At 35.6% G+C, this 19,707-nt stretch overlaps 1 protein-coding gene across 1 annotated transcript; it reads left to right on the forward strand.

Annotated features, from left to right (window-relative positions):
* The first annotated feature begins 300 nt into the window (after nucleotides 1–300).
* Nucleotides 301–7,735, forward strand: LOC143229826 (uncharacterized). Its single transcript, XM_076462635.1, has 2 exons — nucleotides 301–465; nucleotides 5,545–7,735. Exons 1-2 carry the CDS (start codon nucleotides 454–456, stop codon nucleotides 7,072–7,074), a joined length of 1,542 nt encoding a protein of 513 aa, XP_076318750.1. The 5' UTR covers nucleotides 301–453; the 3' UTR covers nucleotides 7,075–7,735.
* Nucleotides 7,736–19,707: the final 11,972 nt, after the last annotated feature.

Below are 19,707 nucleotides of genomic sequence, written 5' to 3' on the forward strand. Positions count from 1 at the left end.
TAATCAGTAAACACGTGGCGAATCATCAGGGATACGAAGGTTATAAGAAGAATATGATTGTCTTCATTATCTCAAGCTGATGAGTGACAGATAACATAGACATATGAGGTTAGTCTTAGGAAGAAAGGGCATAAAACTATCGTGTAGTGGCCGAAAATCCTTACCCTTAAAGGCAATGTTTAGAAGAGGTATTTGGTTGGGGCTATCAGCAAGGGAAATGAAAAAAGAAAGGAGGGGCAGCATGAAATGCTTGGATATTTGCCAGTAATGGACACCCACACAACTTATATATGGACAGCCGAGACTCGCTAGGTGGTTAGAAGTCCGAACGAAAGCGTTCGATCATGTTCCGAAACCTATAAACTCACGCGCAGTGGAAAGACCTCCCGTTAAGTCCTGCTAGCGACTGCATCTCCAATATTACCGATCGCAGACATACCTGAGGCTTTTGTTATGTATAACCAGGTAAGTCTTGGGCTCATTGTATTGTTACTTTTTTAGGTTTACAGGTAAGTCGAGGTTTCCTCATTCTCGTGTAGCTGTCTTATGTTTTATTTCCTGGCGTTTAATTACACAGGTCTGCGAATTTAAGCTTCATAAAAGTTGTTTTAGTTTTAATAACGGTTTTTCATAATTCAGCTGTGCGGATTTCGAAAATAATATTCTTTCTTTTGTTACGTAAGAATTTTTTACCAATCGAGAAGAAAGATCTCTTACTTAGATCAAATTTACAAAAAAATTGCCACAGGTATACAAAATATATTTGGGTCATTTACACAACCTCTTGTTGTCATAACGACGAATAAATAATATTGAAAAAATAATGATATCAAATCGAAGGCACAAACAAATATTATTCAGAAATGACTCATCATGTGGCCTTTAACCGTTTATATACTAGCGGTGTGTTTCTCGTGGGTTCTACAATGATCGATAAGATTATCATGTCGCAATTAGTAAGAGAAATCTATAGTCAGTGGTTGTCAAAATTTTAAGTACAACAAAATGTGACCCGATTACGATGGAAGTGATTCATTTATGTAAAAGTACATATAATGATTCATGAAAAATTTGTAATTGATGGAAATAAATGGATATCATTTTCAGATTTGTTGCCCGGCATGGCAAGGTGGATAAGGTACTCGACTCGTAATCAGAGGGTCGCGGGTTGGAATCTCTGTCACACCAAACATGCTCCTCTTTCAACCTTGGGATCGTTATAATTTTATGATCAATCACGCTATTTGTTGGTAAAAGAGTAACTCAAGAGTTGGCGGTGGGTGGTGATGGCTAGTTGCCTTCCCTCTAGTCTTACATTGCAAAATTAGGGACGGCTCGCGCAGATAGCCCCTGAGTAGCTTTGCGCGAAATTCAAAAACAAAACAAAACTTTTACAAGGAATATTTTATCTTCAGTAGTTAAAAATATATATTTAATATTTTTTTTTACATATGATGCAGTATTGAATCTAATAAAGCAATGTTAACTTGCACACAGATGATCCTCATTTTCCACCCTCTCAATCATTTCTATATTTGAAGCTAACAATAAATTTAAAATAGCATTGCTTGTTTTAGATTTAGGTTACAAGAATTACTTTAGAACATGTAAAAAGTTCAAGACAAGAAAACCATCACGTGCCTGTGTTTTCAACTGACAGTTTTAAAATATTTATCCTTTATTTTAAAAGGTGATTCTCTGACACTTTAACAAAACATTGAAGGCTTACTTCACAATGCATTCCCGGCTTCAAACAGCACAAGTGTGTTCAAACTTTTAACCAAATATGAAAACCTATTTTTATCAGCTATTTGGTAGTTTTCTGTGTGAATAAGTCGCTTGAGTGAGAACGAGAATCTCGTTTATTTATTCAATATTAAAGATAAAGAATGGTAAAAAGGCTAACATCAAACAAAAGCTGTCCTGATGAATAATGCCGTTTCATTTCGAAATAGTACCATGAAAATTCGTTACAAAGTACTACCTCTAAAATGTATTAGTATAGTTGGAGAATATTTTGCACAGAATGTTTAGACGTCACCCAGACACTGATCAGGAAAAAAATATATTCAGTCTAGGTTACAAGCGATCTAAATTTTTGGTGTTAAAAGTGACAACAATGTTTTGCCTCAAATCTATGTATTTAGTGTTATCACCAACATTTGCCCCTCAATGCAACAAGACACATTTCCAATATAGTATACTGTTTTAGTTTAAGTTGCCCCTAAGCTACTTATTTGCATCACCTGTAGTAAATTAATTCTGTAACTCAGGCTCCCTATAATCAATATGATTGGCATATGAAAGAAGTTCCTAGAGACGCCTACAGATTTTTGAAACTGATTTAAAATCTTCTGAAGACACTTTTTGTTCCCCCATCCCCTCAATGGCACAGTTGTGTATATATATATATATCTGCAGACTTATAGCGCCAAAACGGTTTCGATACCCGTGATGGACAGAGAACAGATAGCCCTTTGTGTAGCTTTGTGCTTAATAACAAACAATAACAAACACCTTTTTGTTTAAGAAGAATACACTTCTGTAATTCACAAAAAAAAAAATCCGTAAGGACCATTGTTCTATAGAAATTACATGTGCGCGAAGTGAATTCACGCAATATTTGATTGTGCAATAAGTGAAACCTGACATATAATTACAATTTCTGATTTTTTGGAGATGAATCATTTTCTTCTCTGCTTTCTAAACATTTGATTAAAAAACTTATTACAGTTTTCTATTTATTTTTGTTTTTTGCAGTATCTAAAATGAAATTTATCAACGTTGGTTGTCGAGTTTGTGACCCGGCATGGCCAAGCGTGTTAAGGCGTGCGACTCGTAATCCGAGGGTCGCGGGTTCGCATCCCCGTCGCGCTAAACATGCTCGCCCTTTCAGCCGTGGGGGCGTTATAACGTTCGGTCAATCCACTATTTGTTGGTAAAAGAGTAGCCCAAGAGTTGGCGGTGGGTGGTGATGACTAGCTGCTTTCCCTCTGGTCTTACACTGCTAAATTAGGGACGGCTAGCACAGAGAATCCTCGAGTAGTTTTGTGCGAAGTTCAAAAAAACAAACAAACAAACAAAACAGTTGTCGAATTTTTGTGTGCGCGTAAAAATGAGTAAAGTATTATGGGATGGATAGCTACTGTGCACATAACAATGTATTTAAAGAATCGGGCCATGCTACAGTTACGGTTATGACAAGGTGAAAACCATTGTTATTGAATACTATCAACTACTGCTTTAGTTCAATGTTTGGCACGATTAAGTATCTGGTCAGTCATGTGAACTGAAATGAACATTTCACTTATGGTGGTCCCGCACATACTCATCTTAGATATTACTTCACAGTTAATCTCATATTTTAAGCTATTCAAAGTTGTTCGTGAGCCATAGTTGGATTTGAGGAACATATCTGAAGGTTTGGATCGTGTGGAGGTCTACTGGACAAATGGAAGTTGCCAGATCACAGTACTCTGTTGTGAATTAGCTACGAGTGTTACAAAGAACCATAAGGAAAATATGAAGAAATATTGTTCCTAAATAGCTGGGTTCTCGAACAAGATGTATATCATCCATAACGCAAGCAAACGCCCATTATTTTTTAACTCTAGCTGGCTGAAATCGAAGGCTAACCTCCTGTTAACCTGAATCAGATATTTCAACAACAACTTAACGTTGGGTCAGTGAACAAGATATTAGAAACAGACGTTAAATGAGACCCATCCCACGTACAGTAAGACACAAACCAGTGTTTGTATCATGAGCTGGAAACAACAATCCTAAAGAGATCTTAAACGTCGGCTGTCGATTACCATAAACTGTCAGTTACCGAATAATTGATAGCATCGCCAACTTTCAGTTACCAGATAATCGCTTCAATCACTAACTGTTAGTTACAGAATACTTTGTAGCATCATCAGCTGTTAGTTAACAAATAATTGACAGCATCACCAGTTATTAGTTACCAATTAATCGACAACAACACTAGTTTTCAGTTACTAATTAGTTAGAAGCAACACCTGCTATCAGGTATCGAATAATCGACAACAACACTAGTTTTCAGTTACTCATTAGCTGGAAGAAACGCCAGATATCAGCTACCAGTTAGGCATGCTCAGCTGTTAGATACCATGCTATCAAAAGCGTCATCAGTAATATGTGCATATTTTATAAGAAAATAATTTGGAAAACTAAGAACACAAAGATTATACCACTTAACTGTGTCTAAGATATATTATTTGTTTGTTGTTGTAAAATAAACTAAAAACTTCTCCTGGCACAAAAGTCACATGGTTTGCAAACCTCGTCAAGGTTAGCGGGTCTTATAAACACCTGCTCCATCTTTATATCCGTTAAGCATAAGCTCTTCCAACTGTGCGTCAAGTCAGAAACATTAATAAATGTCCTTATTAATCATTGACCAGAAGGTCCAATAAATACACGTGCTTTATACCTGAAAATAAAAATACAGTTCTACATATTGTTTTTTTTTTTAATTTCGCACAAAACTACACTAGGGCTATCTGCGCTAACCGTCCCTAATTTAGCAGTGTAAGACTAGAAGGATGGCCGCTAGTCATCACCACCAATCGCCAATTTGTGGGGTACTTCTCTATCAATGAATAGTGGGATTTACAGTCACATTATACACCTCCTACGGCTAAAAGGGCGAGTATATTTGGTGTGATAGGGATTCGAACCCGTGACCCTGAAGTTGCGAGTCCAATGCTCTAACCACCTGGTCATGCCAAGCCTAATTCTAGATAAATAACGTTAAGTAACATGAATATGTAACGATGAGACCACAATATAACGAAGAATGTTTCAAACAGTGAGTTCTAACTAGGCTCTTAGCTACGGCTTACTTTAACATGGGCACGTATGTTAAAATGATTAATATACAGCAATGTTACAGGCTGTACTTGAACCAATCATTAAACGACAAACATATACGGAATTGATTTTAAAATTTGGTATATTTACATCACAGTAAACTGTAAACGGTTGACATTGAATAGGTTACTTTGTTTACGTTCCGTCACCCTTGTAAGAAGCTTATGGTAGTTTAAAACAAAAGATTTTTATTATCTATAAACATATGTGTAAGTATAAAATAATGGTTTTCAACCAAGTGCTCGTTTTTAAAAGTATATCGTGCCATTAAAAACAGGAATTTCAAACTATCCTTTGCTGTTAGATGAATTTAAGAAAAAGAAAAGTTCATTGGTATACTTTAGCTCAGAGCAGTTCCTCACTGGCATAGCGGAGTGTCTGTGTGCTTATAGTGCTAGAAACGGGTTTAGATACCCGTAGAGGGCAGAGCACAGACAGCCCATTGAGTGGCTTTGTGATTCACTACAAGCAAACATACAAGCTGAGATCATAAGATAGAGAAGACTATTTAAAAGTTTTCCGAATATTGTTTCACGATAATCGTCGTATATTATTTAATATGTGATAAATGGAAATCAGTAAAAATTGAAGTTTGCTTCATCTAATACCAGTTTGTGGTTGAATAACGTTTCCTCTTTTGTATTTCAGGATTTGTTATTTATTTCGTTCATCGGTTTGGTTACTGTTACTGCTGTATTAGCGGTAGACTACGTACACCATCCGATTCAATATCATTCCCAAACAGACAGAGGAACATATAATTTCGGCTACGACACGGGCCTCTTTGGAGCTCACTCCTTTCGTCAGGAATATCGCGAAGAAAACGGGATCGTTCGAGGTCGTTATGGTTACACTGATCCATATGGAAAGCTCCGTGTTGTCTATTATGAAGCTGGGCCTTTAGGCTATAAGGCCTGGGGTGACGTGTATCCGGATGGATGGTCACAGGCTCAACCTCCTTCTAACACTTTGGACAATTCGAGACCTTCTGGAAACAACCATTATCCACAAGCGTCACAAGTCGTAACGGATTCCGTTTCTTCACACAATAATATTCCTAGACTTTCAGACGCTTCCAAGAGGAATATACATTCATCTGAAAATTATTATACCAATCATGACCACCAAATTACACAAGATTCACAAACTTCTTTCGGCAAACGTTACAGAGCTGTTAAACCATCCATTTCCCAGTGGAACAGCCATAGTGATGGTCATTCAACAGTGAGCATTAATGGCGAGACTAGGTCATCAACTTCAAACGACCCAATACCAGATTCAACCAAAACAACTTCAATGCTTACAGACAATACCAATAAAGGCCAGATTAGAGAATCAAGATCTTCATTTCCTAAAAGAAATTATTCTTTTTCTAATCGTAGAAACCTTCCATCATCGAAAATACTAGATTCTGTTGAACATTTTGAAACTGAGAAAAATAGAGGGCAAGTTTTAGGTGCAATCAAAAAGGAATATTTGACAAGCTTTGTGGACATCGGTGAAGGTATGAACACGACTGTAGGTGACATTGAAGTTTCCACGAAGTCCGTGACAACTACAGTTACGGTTAGCGATCAGTTTTCCAATGTAAATAGGAATGATAGTGGTAGTAGAGCGACATCTACGAACATCAACGAAAGTTCACAAACAAACATGAAGAACAATGAAGTTTTAACAAATAGAAGAGAGCAAAATGGAGTTTCATCTATAGGTTTGAGAAACAATAAAACTTTAACCACAAGTATAGATAAAGCTGTGAATGATCCGGTGAAAGATGAAGACAATACTGAAAATCTCTTTGAATTTGGAAATCCCACGAAGAGCGAGTCGCCAGAAAGACTTCAGAAAATAGACCCTGTTTCCACTACAACAGCAGAGAATAATAGTTCATCTTTAAAGTTAAAAAAACCAAACACTCAAACAGAAGGACCGAACATTTTGAAAACACCTAATACATCTAATACCTTCCAGTTTATTATAACAACCCCAGAACAACTCCATAGTACTACAACGAAACCCCTTCTGGCGAATTCTCAAACATCAGATGTTGGTGAACGATACCAAAAATTAAAGAAAGAAAACATGATGCATTCTCATTATCCTTATTCCATCTATCCCAAAGAACTTTGGGCCTACCTAGCACAAGCTAATGTTCCAATAACACGCAAGAAAGAGTAATGGGTCCTGACTTATTGAACCTTAACTCAAACCATCTTCTATTTGTTTCAAACATTTTTTGTAAAAAAACACAAAACATTGACGTATGACTGAATTAGACAAGAGTATGTAGCGCACCAGAAATGTTACCTTAATGTAGCCAGAGTTCAGTGTCATTAGGTATTTCTCTTTTCTTTTCTGTTTTTTGGAAAATGAAAACAGATCGAGTTACTCTTTGAGAAATAAAATTCCACATGATCAAAATTTTATGCGCATAGTATTTCACTAATGTCTTTATATTTGACTTATTGATTTTGTGTTTTGATCATGTATATAAAAGGTTGATATTTTAGTATATGAATAACGCGAAAAAACAAACTGGTACTTTGTTTAGCTATACTACATAGACACTGTTTACTTCCAACTGCCAGTTGAAGCTCGTAGTTAGTGTTAGTTGTTATGTTTTGTGGAGAAAAATACGTTAATATTTTGGGTTAAGGTTTTGAAACAATAGTTTATATGAAAACGTGATAGCATAATACATTTGCAAGAAATTTAGTTTGGAATACTACTGTAGGTTTTATTTGTAAAGTTCCTAGGTATTTCTGAAACTGTGATGATGTCAACTATATAACTTGCCAACAACTGCCAACATAGAAATAAAGATTGTTATATACCAGTATACTCGTTTCATCCTGTTCTCTTGGCATGCACAATGAACAAAGTCTCGTATTGTCATATGTATTATGTAATACAGTAAGTGTAGGCCCGGCGTGGCAGGGTGGTTAAGGCACTCGGCTCGTAACCTGAGGGTCGCGGGTTTGAATCCCCGTTGCATCAAACATGCTCCCCTTTTCAGCCGTGGGGGCGTTATAATGTGACAGTCAATCCCACTGTTCCTTGGTAAAAGAGTAGCCTTCCCACTGTTAAATTTGGGAGAGCTAGCGCAGATAGCCCTCGTGTATCTTTGCGCAAAATCCAAAACAAACCAAAGCAGTGAGTTTAAAGGTACGTGAAAAATGCTGCATTCCCTACATTATATTCTGGTGATCGAACTTATTGTTTATGTTTGTTCTTTTCTGCCTCGGGTGTTAAGCTAAATAGTATTAGTTTGGTTGTGTTTAAACGTACGCTATTAATATACCGTCCAGTAATTAATTTCGAACGTAGTTATGATTTATGTGACGGAACATTTAGTTGTAAACGGATTAAAAAGTAAGGAGAAACGAAAATAAAAAAAGTGTAAAAATTAATTATACGTACAAATTTATGTTAAGTCTCGTACGAATTATACGAGGAACGTTAAGCAGTACAATACGGTAAAAACCTTTCGTTATTTGCATGGTCTGTGACAAAAGTAGCAGGAAATATAGAAGGTAGTTTTTGTATTTTATAAGGTATTAGTTTTTGTTCGGTCATAAATGATTTGTGAAAAGTGTTAAATCATGAGCGTGTCTAAACATAAACCAATAAGTTCAGAGCTCCGAGCAGAAAATTAGTAGTGAAATACTAGAAAAAAATTATTGTGCTTCTGAACAACTGCGGACTCGGTTAGTAAAGGCATTCAAGTAGACAAATCCACTAAGTTTCTATAGGTAGGAGAGAATGTACCTTTATTAGAAACCAGTCTCGTGTAGAATGTCAGTGGCTAAAAGTGATTGGTTTCTTAGCTTAAGCCTGGAATCTTATCTATAACAAGGACCTCCCAAGTACTGGATACATATTTTTTTTCCTCGTTCTGTTATATGCTTTCTTAGTTTGATGAAACTTTGTAGAATGGACGACAACTGTCTGTTTCACAACAGACAGTTGTCGTCCATTCTACAAAGTTTCATCATAAATACTCACTCTGCCTGAATAATCTATCAAATAACTTTAGGCCTTTTTACTTTATCTAGTGCCAAACATTAGTTTAATACTAGTGATGTTGACTGTGAATATTTTATAGATTTCACTGCCAAGTTGAAGAATTGTAACGATTAAATATTGAAGAATGAATTTTAAGAATATGAATAACGATATTTAATAGAATACATACGACATTATCATCTGTGTTACGATCAGCTAAAGACAGCAGTTTCTAACAACTTCACCACAGCTAGTAGTATATTAAAACATTAAAGTTTTTGCAGTGTAAAGAAGTGTTACGCGTATTAGGTACATTAAAGTGTTTTGAACATGATTGTTTTTTGTATATTTCTTTTCAGAGCAAATGCTGTGTCCACCGAGAGTCGGGTAGAATCGAACCCCACTGGCGGACTTAACTTGTGTAATTCATCTGTTTTAAAAATTAAATATAACCAACGAGAGTTGGCAGCATCCTACTGGTTATCATGCTTGGGCTGTAGCTATGGTAGTCTTGAGCTCGCGTCTTGTCGCAAAAACTCAGTACTGAAAAGTTAGAATGGTGTCTTGGAGAAGAAGTCCCTAATTTTTGATACCCGAATACAATATAAAGTAATACAAAATAAACACTAAACATTTGAGGTTAGTTATTTATTGCAATAATAACATACATGTAAATGTTGAACAAGAATATGAAAAGAACATGGCATACATGCACTAATCTCTCTTTCTCGGGATTTGGGTGATCTTATGTACCTCTTCCTCCTTTCTTCACTTTCATCGTCATGCAGCATTTAGGGTCAGAGTTTACTCCGACCCTTTTATGACAATGTCCATGTACTAGTTTCGTACATTTATCGATATGATTTGCCCCATCAGTAGGAAGTCCAGTTTGATGGTGGCCTTGTTTTTTTCTCCCTTTTTAATATTTTTTTTATTTTAATTTACTTTTGTGTTTAAAATATATGTTGATCGGGGAGATATGTTTAGGACTATCTTCATCATGTATGAGGTACCTGCATAGTTCGTATAATAATTTATTTTTCATCCAATTTTTATCAAAATACGTTATTGTACTATGTAGGAGTTTATCTGCTATCGTTGGTGTGTTTGAATATTTGTGTATGAAGTTAGATGATGTGGTTCTGGGAACTCTGTATGTTGTTGTGAGTAGTGTGTTTTGTATTGTTTGCAGTTTGATTTTTATTATCTTGTCACTTACATTAATACAAGTTGGAGCTGCATAGTCAATTACTGATTTAATATATGTTTTGTAAATTTTTTGTGTGTTGTCTGTGGATGCTTCACTGTTCTTGCCAGTTAGACTTCCAGCATAGTTGGTTCTTCGCCAGACTTTACTTTTAATTTAACATTTAAATGGTTAATCCATGTTAATTTTGAGTCATAGGTTAAACCGAGAAATTTTGTGGCAGTCTGAAGTAGTGTTCCGTTCACATATATTTCAGGCTGTAGGTTTTTGTGTTTTGTCAGTTTGGTAAATACAACTAGTTGTATTTTTCCTGTATTTATTTTGATTCTACATTTTTGGCAGTATTTACTTATTCTGTTTAATTGTGGTTGTATGTTTGTGGCTGCTATTGCTGGTGTTGGGACACTTTTCCAGACTGCCACATCATCAGCGAACTGTGAAGAAAATCCATGATTGCGATTCTTCAGTGACGTATTGCTTACATACATGATGAAGAGAATAGAGCTAATCACCCCTCCCTGAGGGACGCCATCTTCTAGAGCAAAGAACTCAAGAAAGGTTTCCTCTACGTCTGCTCTACTTTTTCTGTTTTCCAAAAACTTAGATAACCAGCGAATAATTCCACGCGGTAGTCACATTTCATGCATACGAAACCGTAGACCATTGTGCCATACAATGTCGAATGCTTTCTCAAACATGCGTTAATAGCATACCTTACATAACTGTTTGAATTTTTCTCAAAGCTACACGAGGGCTAACTACGCTAGCCATCCCTAATTTAACAGAGAAAGTCTAGAGGGAAGGCAGCTTAAACATCACCACCCACCTGGCTACTCTTTTTTTCAACGAATAGTGAGAGTGACCGTGACATTATAACATTCCCACGGCTTCAAAAGCAAGCACATCCGTCGGGACGGGGATTCGAACCCCCGCCCCTTAGACTGTGAGTGAAGTATCCTAAACGCCTGGCCATGTCGGGCAAAAAGTAAATGGGGATCTACTCTATTGCTTTACATCTGGCCTGAGGAACTTGGTGCCTGACCTGACCTCACATGAGATCAGTTTGGACTACAATCCTGGATGGTTTTCCTTATATATACATTATATATTGAATTTACTAACACATTATCTAATCTAGTAGTTCTTCATTAAGATTCATAGTACCATGCGTTTGGATCAAATAACACTCTACAAATGGTCTGTTAATTTGACAAATGTATTTATATCCAGCGCATGGTTAAGTGCGCTTTTCAGGCACATATGACGTCAATCGTCACATGAATGAGTGTAATAATTCAACAGTTTAGCTTATAAATTAAAAAAAATATATAAACATATATTTTAAAACTTTGTCGTTTTTTCCCTGCATTCAGTTGGTACGCTATGACTGTATATCAGTTCAAAATTAGGGACGGGTATACGCAGATAACCTTTTCTGTAGCTTTACGCGAACGGTCTGAGAAGATATAAGAAACACCATCTGTTCACAGAGAGTAATTACAATTATATTGTTTATAATTTTTTTGTAGTTAAGCACAAACTACACAATGGATTATCTGTGCTGTGCCCATCACGGGTATCGAAATCTGGTTTCTAGCGTAGTAAATCCGCACACATAGTTCTGTGCCAATGGGGAGAAAATTAGGGTTATAACGGGTGCTTAGGGTTATAACGGGTGCTAAGAATGATATCTAACTTCTAGTTCCCTCAATTAGTATTTCTACTACTTCATTAAAATACAACAGAAGAAACGAAATGACGTCCTTGCTAATTGAAGTCGCGCCCTTGCACGTGACCGTGGTAGATATATTCCTGTTCTGTTTAGAAAACAACGTGGAATGCCAGGGACCCTTGAGCGAGTAGGTGTTGTGTAATGTAGCATATTGACTGACTACTTGGAACTGAAGTTACCTGCTTCTTTACTAAATAAGGTCAAACAGATAAATTTCGCATTGTTATAAATGTGTATATATATAAAAGGAAATTTTTGTGCAAGAGTTTAATCTTTTCAAAACACTGTATACCAGCAGGATCCTATGCTTCGAAATATATTATTTCGTTTCTAGTTTCTCGTTTTATGTTAAGAATAAAGGAAAGCTAGTTGATGTAGTGTGATTTTGTTTTCCAGTCTGTTAAAAAACAACAACAACATATCTTTAAAGCTGATAAAAGTGAAAGCCTTTAACAAATACTGGATCCCTAGTTAATCGTTTTAAGCTTAGACATGAATGAACTTCGACTCAAAGCAAACTACCAGCATAGATCAGAACTAAAATTTATGGCAGTAGTAAATATACTTATATTAAAGTACTGTTCTTACATTGTTTCATTATTTGAATACTCTCACTGTTGGCGTTATTTTCGTCCATAATCCTAATGATATCTCAAGGCCGGCAGAGGAGATACAGATTACCCTAAAGCGTATTACAAAAAAAAAGAAGAAATCTATTTATATATTTATATACAATGAGAAAAAAAGAGAATTAATAGAAATAACGATAAAGAGAGAAAATAGTATAACTTACAAAATATATAAACATATAAGCATTTGTGATTTGCTCAATGCACAATTGTAAATTTTCTGTGAGAGAAATCTCATAAAATTAACAGCTTCATTTAATGACACTTTTTATAGTTAAGGCATTCGATTCACGATCTGAGGGCCTCGGATTCGAATCCTTGTCACCAAACAGGCTCGCTCTTTTAACCATGATGTCGTTATAAACTGATGGTCAATTCCACTATTTGCTGGTAAAAGAGTAAAGAGTAGTCCAAGAGTTGGGGATAGATGGTTGTTCACTAGCTGTCTTCCCTCTAGTCTATTTTGCTCAATTATAGACGGTTATTGCAGATAGCCCTTTTGTAGCTGCTTGTGAAAACAAACAAACAAACTAATTCAGAATGTATGTAATAAACTGGATTTACAGCTCTAAAATCAGAAAACACACACGCAACGGACAAGGTAACCATGAATCATCGACTTCGTTCGTGTTTGAATTGGTATTTGTAAGTAAATAAAAGTAAGGAACGTTACTGAAATAAAAGCAGAGATTGTAATTATTACCTCGGGCACCGAGGGTTATGTTTCCACTTGTGTTTCTTCACCTCGGGCACCGAGGGTTATGTTTCCACTTGTGTTTCTTTACCTCGGGCACCGAGGGTTATGTTTCCACTTGTGTTTCTTTACCTCGGGCACCGAGGGTTATGTTTCCACTTGTGTTTCTTTACCTCGGCCACCGAGGGTTATGTTTCCACTTGTGTTTCTTTACCTCGGGCACCGAGGGTTATGTTTCCACTTGTGTTTCTTTACCTCGGCCACCGAGGGTTATGTTTCCACTTGTGTTTCTTTACCTCGGCCACCGAGGGTTATGTTTCCACTTGTGTTTCTTTACCTCGAGCACCGAGGATTATGTTTCCACTTGTGTTTCTTTACCTCGGCCACCGAGGGTTATGTTTCCACTTGTGTTTCTTTACCTCGAGCACCGAGGGTTATGTTTCCACTTGTGTTTCTTTACCTCGGCCACCGAGGGTTATGTTTCCACTTGTGTTTCTTTACCTCGGGCACCGAGGGTTATGTTTCCACTTGTGTTTCTTTACCTCGGCCACCGAGGGTTATGTTTCCACTTGTGTTTGTCAGGAGGATTTCCCGAAAACGGATCAATGGATTTGAATGTTAGTAAACATTTGGACTGAGACCCAACTTGTTTGGAGGGCAAAGTTCACAATAATGTCACGAAAATAAAAATTACTATCTGTTAACACGGGTCTGTTAGCTTAGTCACGAGTGACTGGATGTTGAGGAAATTTGATGGACGTATATAGAATATTATTCCTCATTGCTCTGTCTAAAATTAGAACGCTAAAATCAGGGATTCGATTCCCCTCGGTGGGCTCGGCAGATAGCCTGATGTGGCTTTGCTATAAGAAAACACACACACACACATACTCTGCCTATAATGGTCCGTTTCTGATGATAACAACGGACATATGAACACATTTTTGTATTTTTTTGAGATCCGGATATGACTAATGCCAAATGGAGGTGGTATACGTTCTACTGAGTGTCTCTCTAGTTAACTTTGTTTTGTCATTGATATTCTAATGACATTTCGGTAGCATTCATTTCAACAGTTTTTTCTAATGACACGTAAGTAAGACGTTGTTGTTGTTTTGTTTATTAAATACTGTTTCTTAATATTATTTTTTTCACCTAAAATTGTGTAAACTCTAATCAAGTCGTGGGTGGTATTTTAACAAATTTGAATTTTGAAACTGCAAGATGCTCGTCACCCCTACTCAGTTTTCTGCTGGGTGTCCATCCTACATTTGGTGGTGTCAACCTTTAACACGTTTATTTCTTCACATATTTCAAAATCAGAGTAGGAAGCTGAACCTTATTCATCGCTGTGTGCAACTCGTAAGCTTTAATTCGATTACACAACCTCCACAGCTGTGAACAAAGTCAAAATAATAATTATTTCAATTTTGTCCAGATATCTGACTTTCGTCTATTGAATGTGTTTGTTTAAAAGTTATTTTAACCAGAAAACCAGAAAAAAGAAATAACAGTAGGCAATAAAAAACGTCTGCGGACTCACACTGCTAAAAACTGGGTTTCGATACCCTTAGGGGGCAGAGCACAAATAGTTCATTGTGGTTTGGTTTGTTTTGAATTTCGCGCAAAGCTACTCAAGAGCTATCTACGCTAGCCGTCCCTAATTTTGCAGTGTAAGACTAGAGGGAAGGCAGCTAGTCATCATCACCCACAGCCAACTCTTGAGCTACTCTTTTTACCAACGAATAGTGGGATTGGCCGTAACATTATAACGCCCACATAGCTGAAAGGGCGAACATGTTTGGTGCGATGGGAATTCGAACCCGCGATCCTCAGATTACGAGTCAAGTGCCGTAATTAATTACCTGGCCATGCCAGGCCTAACCCATTGTGTAGCTTTGTGCTTAATTATAAATAGGGCCAAATAAAAAATGCTGAAACGATTTTTTTACATTGTTAGCTTCTTATGAAACACAAAGTTGTACAATTAATTATCTATGTTTTTCCCACCGGATATTAAAACCAGGATATTGGAGTTATAAGCCATAAGACTTACCGCTGAATAACTGACGGGGCAAGTTAAAATGCCACAGAAATTGTAAACATATCCTGAAGCCATTTTGTTACAAGTAGTTACAAATTACATTTTTGTTTTGTTTTTCAGAAATAAGTTACCTTCACTAATAACCCGTATGTATTACTTCAATAATGGGCTCAAGCGTGTCTCTGTGGTCTCGAACTGTGGACCATAATGTCTCGAGCTCAAGGCGAAATGCTTTTAACACTTTTTACACTTTCGGAGGTAAACATGTTATAAGAATGGCAATCAGTTCCATTATTTGGTTAAGTGCGGTGGGCTTTTCCAAACAGTTATACTATCTTTAGCCACAGTTTAAATTAAAGATGAATATGCCTGAACTATAGAGAGGCTTTGACCTGGCCACTTAACCTATTGTGTCCATGAGGTGTTTTTCATATGGAGAAAAAAAATAGTGTGTAACAAGTAAAACATATGTGTCTTACACTCACTGAACTTATAAGGTGTGCAACAAGTAAAACATATGTGTCTTACACTCACTGAACTTATAAGGTGTGCAACAAGTAAAACATATCTGTCTTACACTCACTGAACTTATAAGGTGTGCAACAAGTAAAACATATCTGTCTTACACTCACTGAACTTATAAGGTGTCTTGTTAGGATTTTACTTTACTTGTAAGGTGTCTCCTTAAGATACCACTTTACTTAGGTGTCTCGTTAAGAAGCCATTTTACTTGTAAGGTGTCTCGTTAAGAAGCTATTTTACTTGTAAAGTGTCTCGTTAAGACACTATTTTACTTGTAAGGTGTCTCGTTAAGACACTACTTTACTTGTAAGGTGCCTCGTTAGGATTCTACTTTACTTGTAAGGTGACTCCTTAAGATACCACTTTACTTAGGAGACTCGTTAAGAAGCTATTTTACTTGTAAGGTGTCTCGTTAAGACACTATTTTACTTGTAAGGTGTCTCGTTAAGAAGCTATTTTACTTGTAAGGTGTCTCGTTAAGACACTATTTTACTTGTAAGGTGTCTCGTTAAGACACTATTTTACTTGTAAGGTGTCTCGTTAAGACACTATTTTACTTGTAAGGTGTCTCGTTAAGACACTATTTTACTTGTAAGGTATCTCGTTAAGAAGCTATTTTACTTGTAAGGTGTCTCGTTAAGACACTATTTTACTTGTAAGGTGTCTCGTTAGGATTCTACTTTACTTGTAAGGTGTCTCGTTAGGATTCTACTTTACTTGTAAGGTGTCTCGTTAAGACACTATTTTACTTGTAAGGTGTCTCGTTAGGATTTTATTTTACTTGTAAGGTGTCTCATTAAGACACTACTTTAAAACTATATTTACTATATATTGTATACCATTAATGGATACTTTAAAAACATTCATAAATAACTGCAAACACCTGCTTACTTTGTACCGTTAAAGTGTATTGACAGTAAAATACAAAAAGTTAACAGAGTACAAGAGTGAATGTTATATTTCAAATACCATATAGGCTGAAACCACAGCACGTAAAAAAAAAAAAAAACTACATCTATGAGGAGTGATGAATACAGCATTGCTTTACATATTTGTATAGAAGTAGATTTGAATTTAGTATGATTAACGAAAATAATGTTAACATCAGTTTCTCTGATCAAAACGTCCAAACTATACTTCTATTATAATATTTTCTGACAGACTGTTTTTTGTAACAACCAAATGTTATAGTTGTAACCATTTTATGGCTTGGGAAATTAATATATTCTTATTCGAGTGTACTCAAATAATCTTTTCAAACTTTCAGTGTACATTTCCTGTGTAAAAATACACATTGTATGTGAAGTAGATGTGAATTACATGTGTTGTCATTAGACAGTCACTCATATAGGGTGTCTGATTTTCTACAAAAGTCGTGCAATTTAATTACATTTTCATGACGTTTGACTTTTTATATGACTAATAAGCACTGTACACTTTATATTTTCATGTCTTACAGCGTATTAGTGACATTTGGCAAAAACAGATATGCTGTAAACTTTCATTTTTCTTTTGAAAATAATGAAACATATCTTTTCACCTGGATAACGTGACATTTGAGAAGTTTATCAGTCGATGTATGTCAGATATTTACACTTATAAAATCATAAAATAATATTACTTATTTATGTATATTCAAGACTAGCTGCCTTCCCTCTAGTCTTACACTGCTAAATTAGGAACAGCTAGCGCAAATAGTCCTTGAGTAGCTTTGCGCGAAATTCAAAACAAACAATCTTCACTTATTTAGGTCTAAATACGATAGCCCAGTTCGTTCCAAAACACAAGCTTATCACTTTCTGAACAAGCATTCAGACATTTCTGCATTACAGATAAGTTTGCCTTCATTACAACTTTACAATAATTTATCTTCGATTAGTTTCATAGTCTGCTACAAACACCTTTTAGATACATTTCTTCTTCACTACGGGTTTTCATTTCTCATTTTTTTTTCGTGAGTTTATTTCAACTCGTAAAACAGTCTTATACACTAAACGATCATAAGTGTTTTATACTTTTTACACTATTATAAGTATCATTTCTTTAATTTATCATTTATTTTACGTGTAGTTTATTAAGTCAAGTTACGTCCACTTGAGTTATATTGTCTACTCTCATAATTTTGTTTGCTTCAAATAGACCAAGATTTATCGATGCAACACATACAGTTTACAAGAAAACATAAGTTAAATAGCGTGCGTGAAAATGATACAACAAGGAAAATTAAGGTGAAGGACAAGAAAAATACTGCAAACATTTTGCGAGTTGCTGTTAATATTTGAATAAAGTACAAACTTTACGATAAATTTCAACATTCGCTGAAGAAAATCAAAAGTAAAACTGGTGCTGCCACCTATTGTGTATCAACAAAACGTTTTATGGGAGTGACTGCTGGAAAATTCACTTGTTGCTGAATGAATAATAATGAATAGATATAAAAGCAGGCTTATTTGTTTTTAAGCAAAGCCACTTTGAGCTGTTTGCTGAGCCCACCGCGGGGAACCGAATCCCTGATTTTAGCGTTGTAAGTGTGTAAACTTACCAGTGTTTTATCGGGAACAACAACAACAATATACATATAGAAGTGTTTGGTAACGTTGGAAAACAAAATATTAGTCCATAACAAAAATATTCTGGGAACTTAATGCTACACTTAGTAATATTATGTTTAATATCTCATATGTTACTGTAGCATCAAAGAGAGAAGTATAATTAAGTGATTTCTGATTAAAAACAAAGAATACGTTTTGAATATGAGCATGACATGATTTTCAGGTAATAAATACACAAAATGAATACGTTTTGAATATGAGCATGACATGATTTTCAGGTAATAAATACACAAAATGAATACGTTTTGAATATGAGCATGACATGATTTTCAGGTAATAAATACACAAAATGAATACGTTTTGAATATGAGCATGACATGATTTTCAGGTAATAAATACACAAAGTGAATACGTTTTAAATATGAGCATGACATGATTTTCAGGTAATAAATACACAAAATGAATACGTTTTGAATATGAGCATGACATGATTTTCAGGTAATAAATACACAAAATGAATACGTTTTGAATATGAGCATGACATGATTTTCAGGTAATAAATACACAAAGTGAATACGTTTTAAATATGAGCATGACATGATTTTCAGGTAATAAATACACAAAATGAATACGTTTTGAATATGAGCATGACATGATTTTCAGGTAATAAATACACAAAATGAATACGTTTTCAATATGAGCATGACATGATTTTCAAGTAATAAATACACAAAATGTATAAATTATGCAGGCATGTGACTGAAGTGGAACTGGTTTTGCCATCTGCCATTTTGGACTTGATCATGTTAACTTTAACAACTGTAATCTTACATTGTACAGAAAAACTTTGCGTTTGTCGCTTTAACTAACGATTTAGATGAACCGTCTAAACATCGATGGATGGTAGATTATTAGCAGTTTCGAATGGCTATGAGTGACCAATACTATATTCCCTCGGCAATGACCACAAATTTAGCTACCGCTTCGTTAGTCATGTTGACAAAGAGAGACACAGTTATGGACATTTCCAACATGGAATACCCAGATAATTTCAGTTTCCTAGTTTCTAGTGTCTTATACTAAAGGCATACAAAGTTTATATGCATGTAAATACTGTGTGACGGGCTGGATGCACAGCGTTTTCGTAATTTGATCGAAAGTGAAACAACTGGTACAAAAACTGTTATTGTTTTAAATTGTGCATGGATGAGTTTGAATAATCATTTTTTATATCCTTAGCAGTATTTCATGTGTGCTGACCGTTGATGTCGTTCTAAATTAAAAGAGAATCGACATCAAAGACGAAGAAAGGTTAGTTCTGTATTTTGTACAACGAACAGAAACACAACTAACTGATATTATTACACGATTCAGGTCTAAGGATATAAATGCTAGGCCCGTCGTTATTTCGCTAATCTGTACTTAG

Source organism: Tachypleus tridentatus, chromosome 10, assembly GCF_004210375.1.
Source record: "Tachypleus tridentatus isolate NWPU-2018 chromosome 10, ASM421037v1, whole genome shotgun sequence".
NCBI classification, from domain to species: domain Eukaryota; kingdom Metazoa; phylum Arthropoda; class Merostomata; order Xiphosura; family Limulidae; genus Tachypleus; species Tachypleus tridentatus.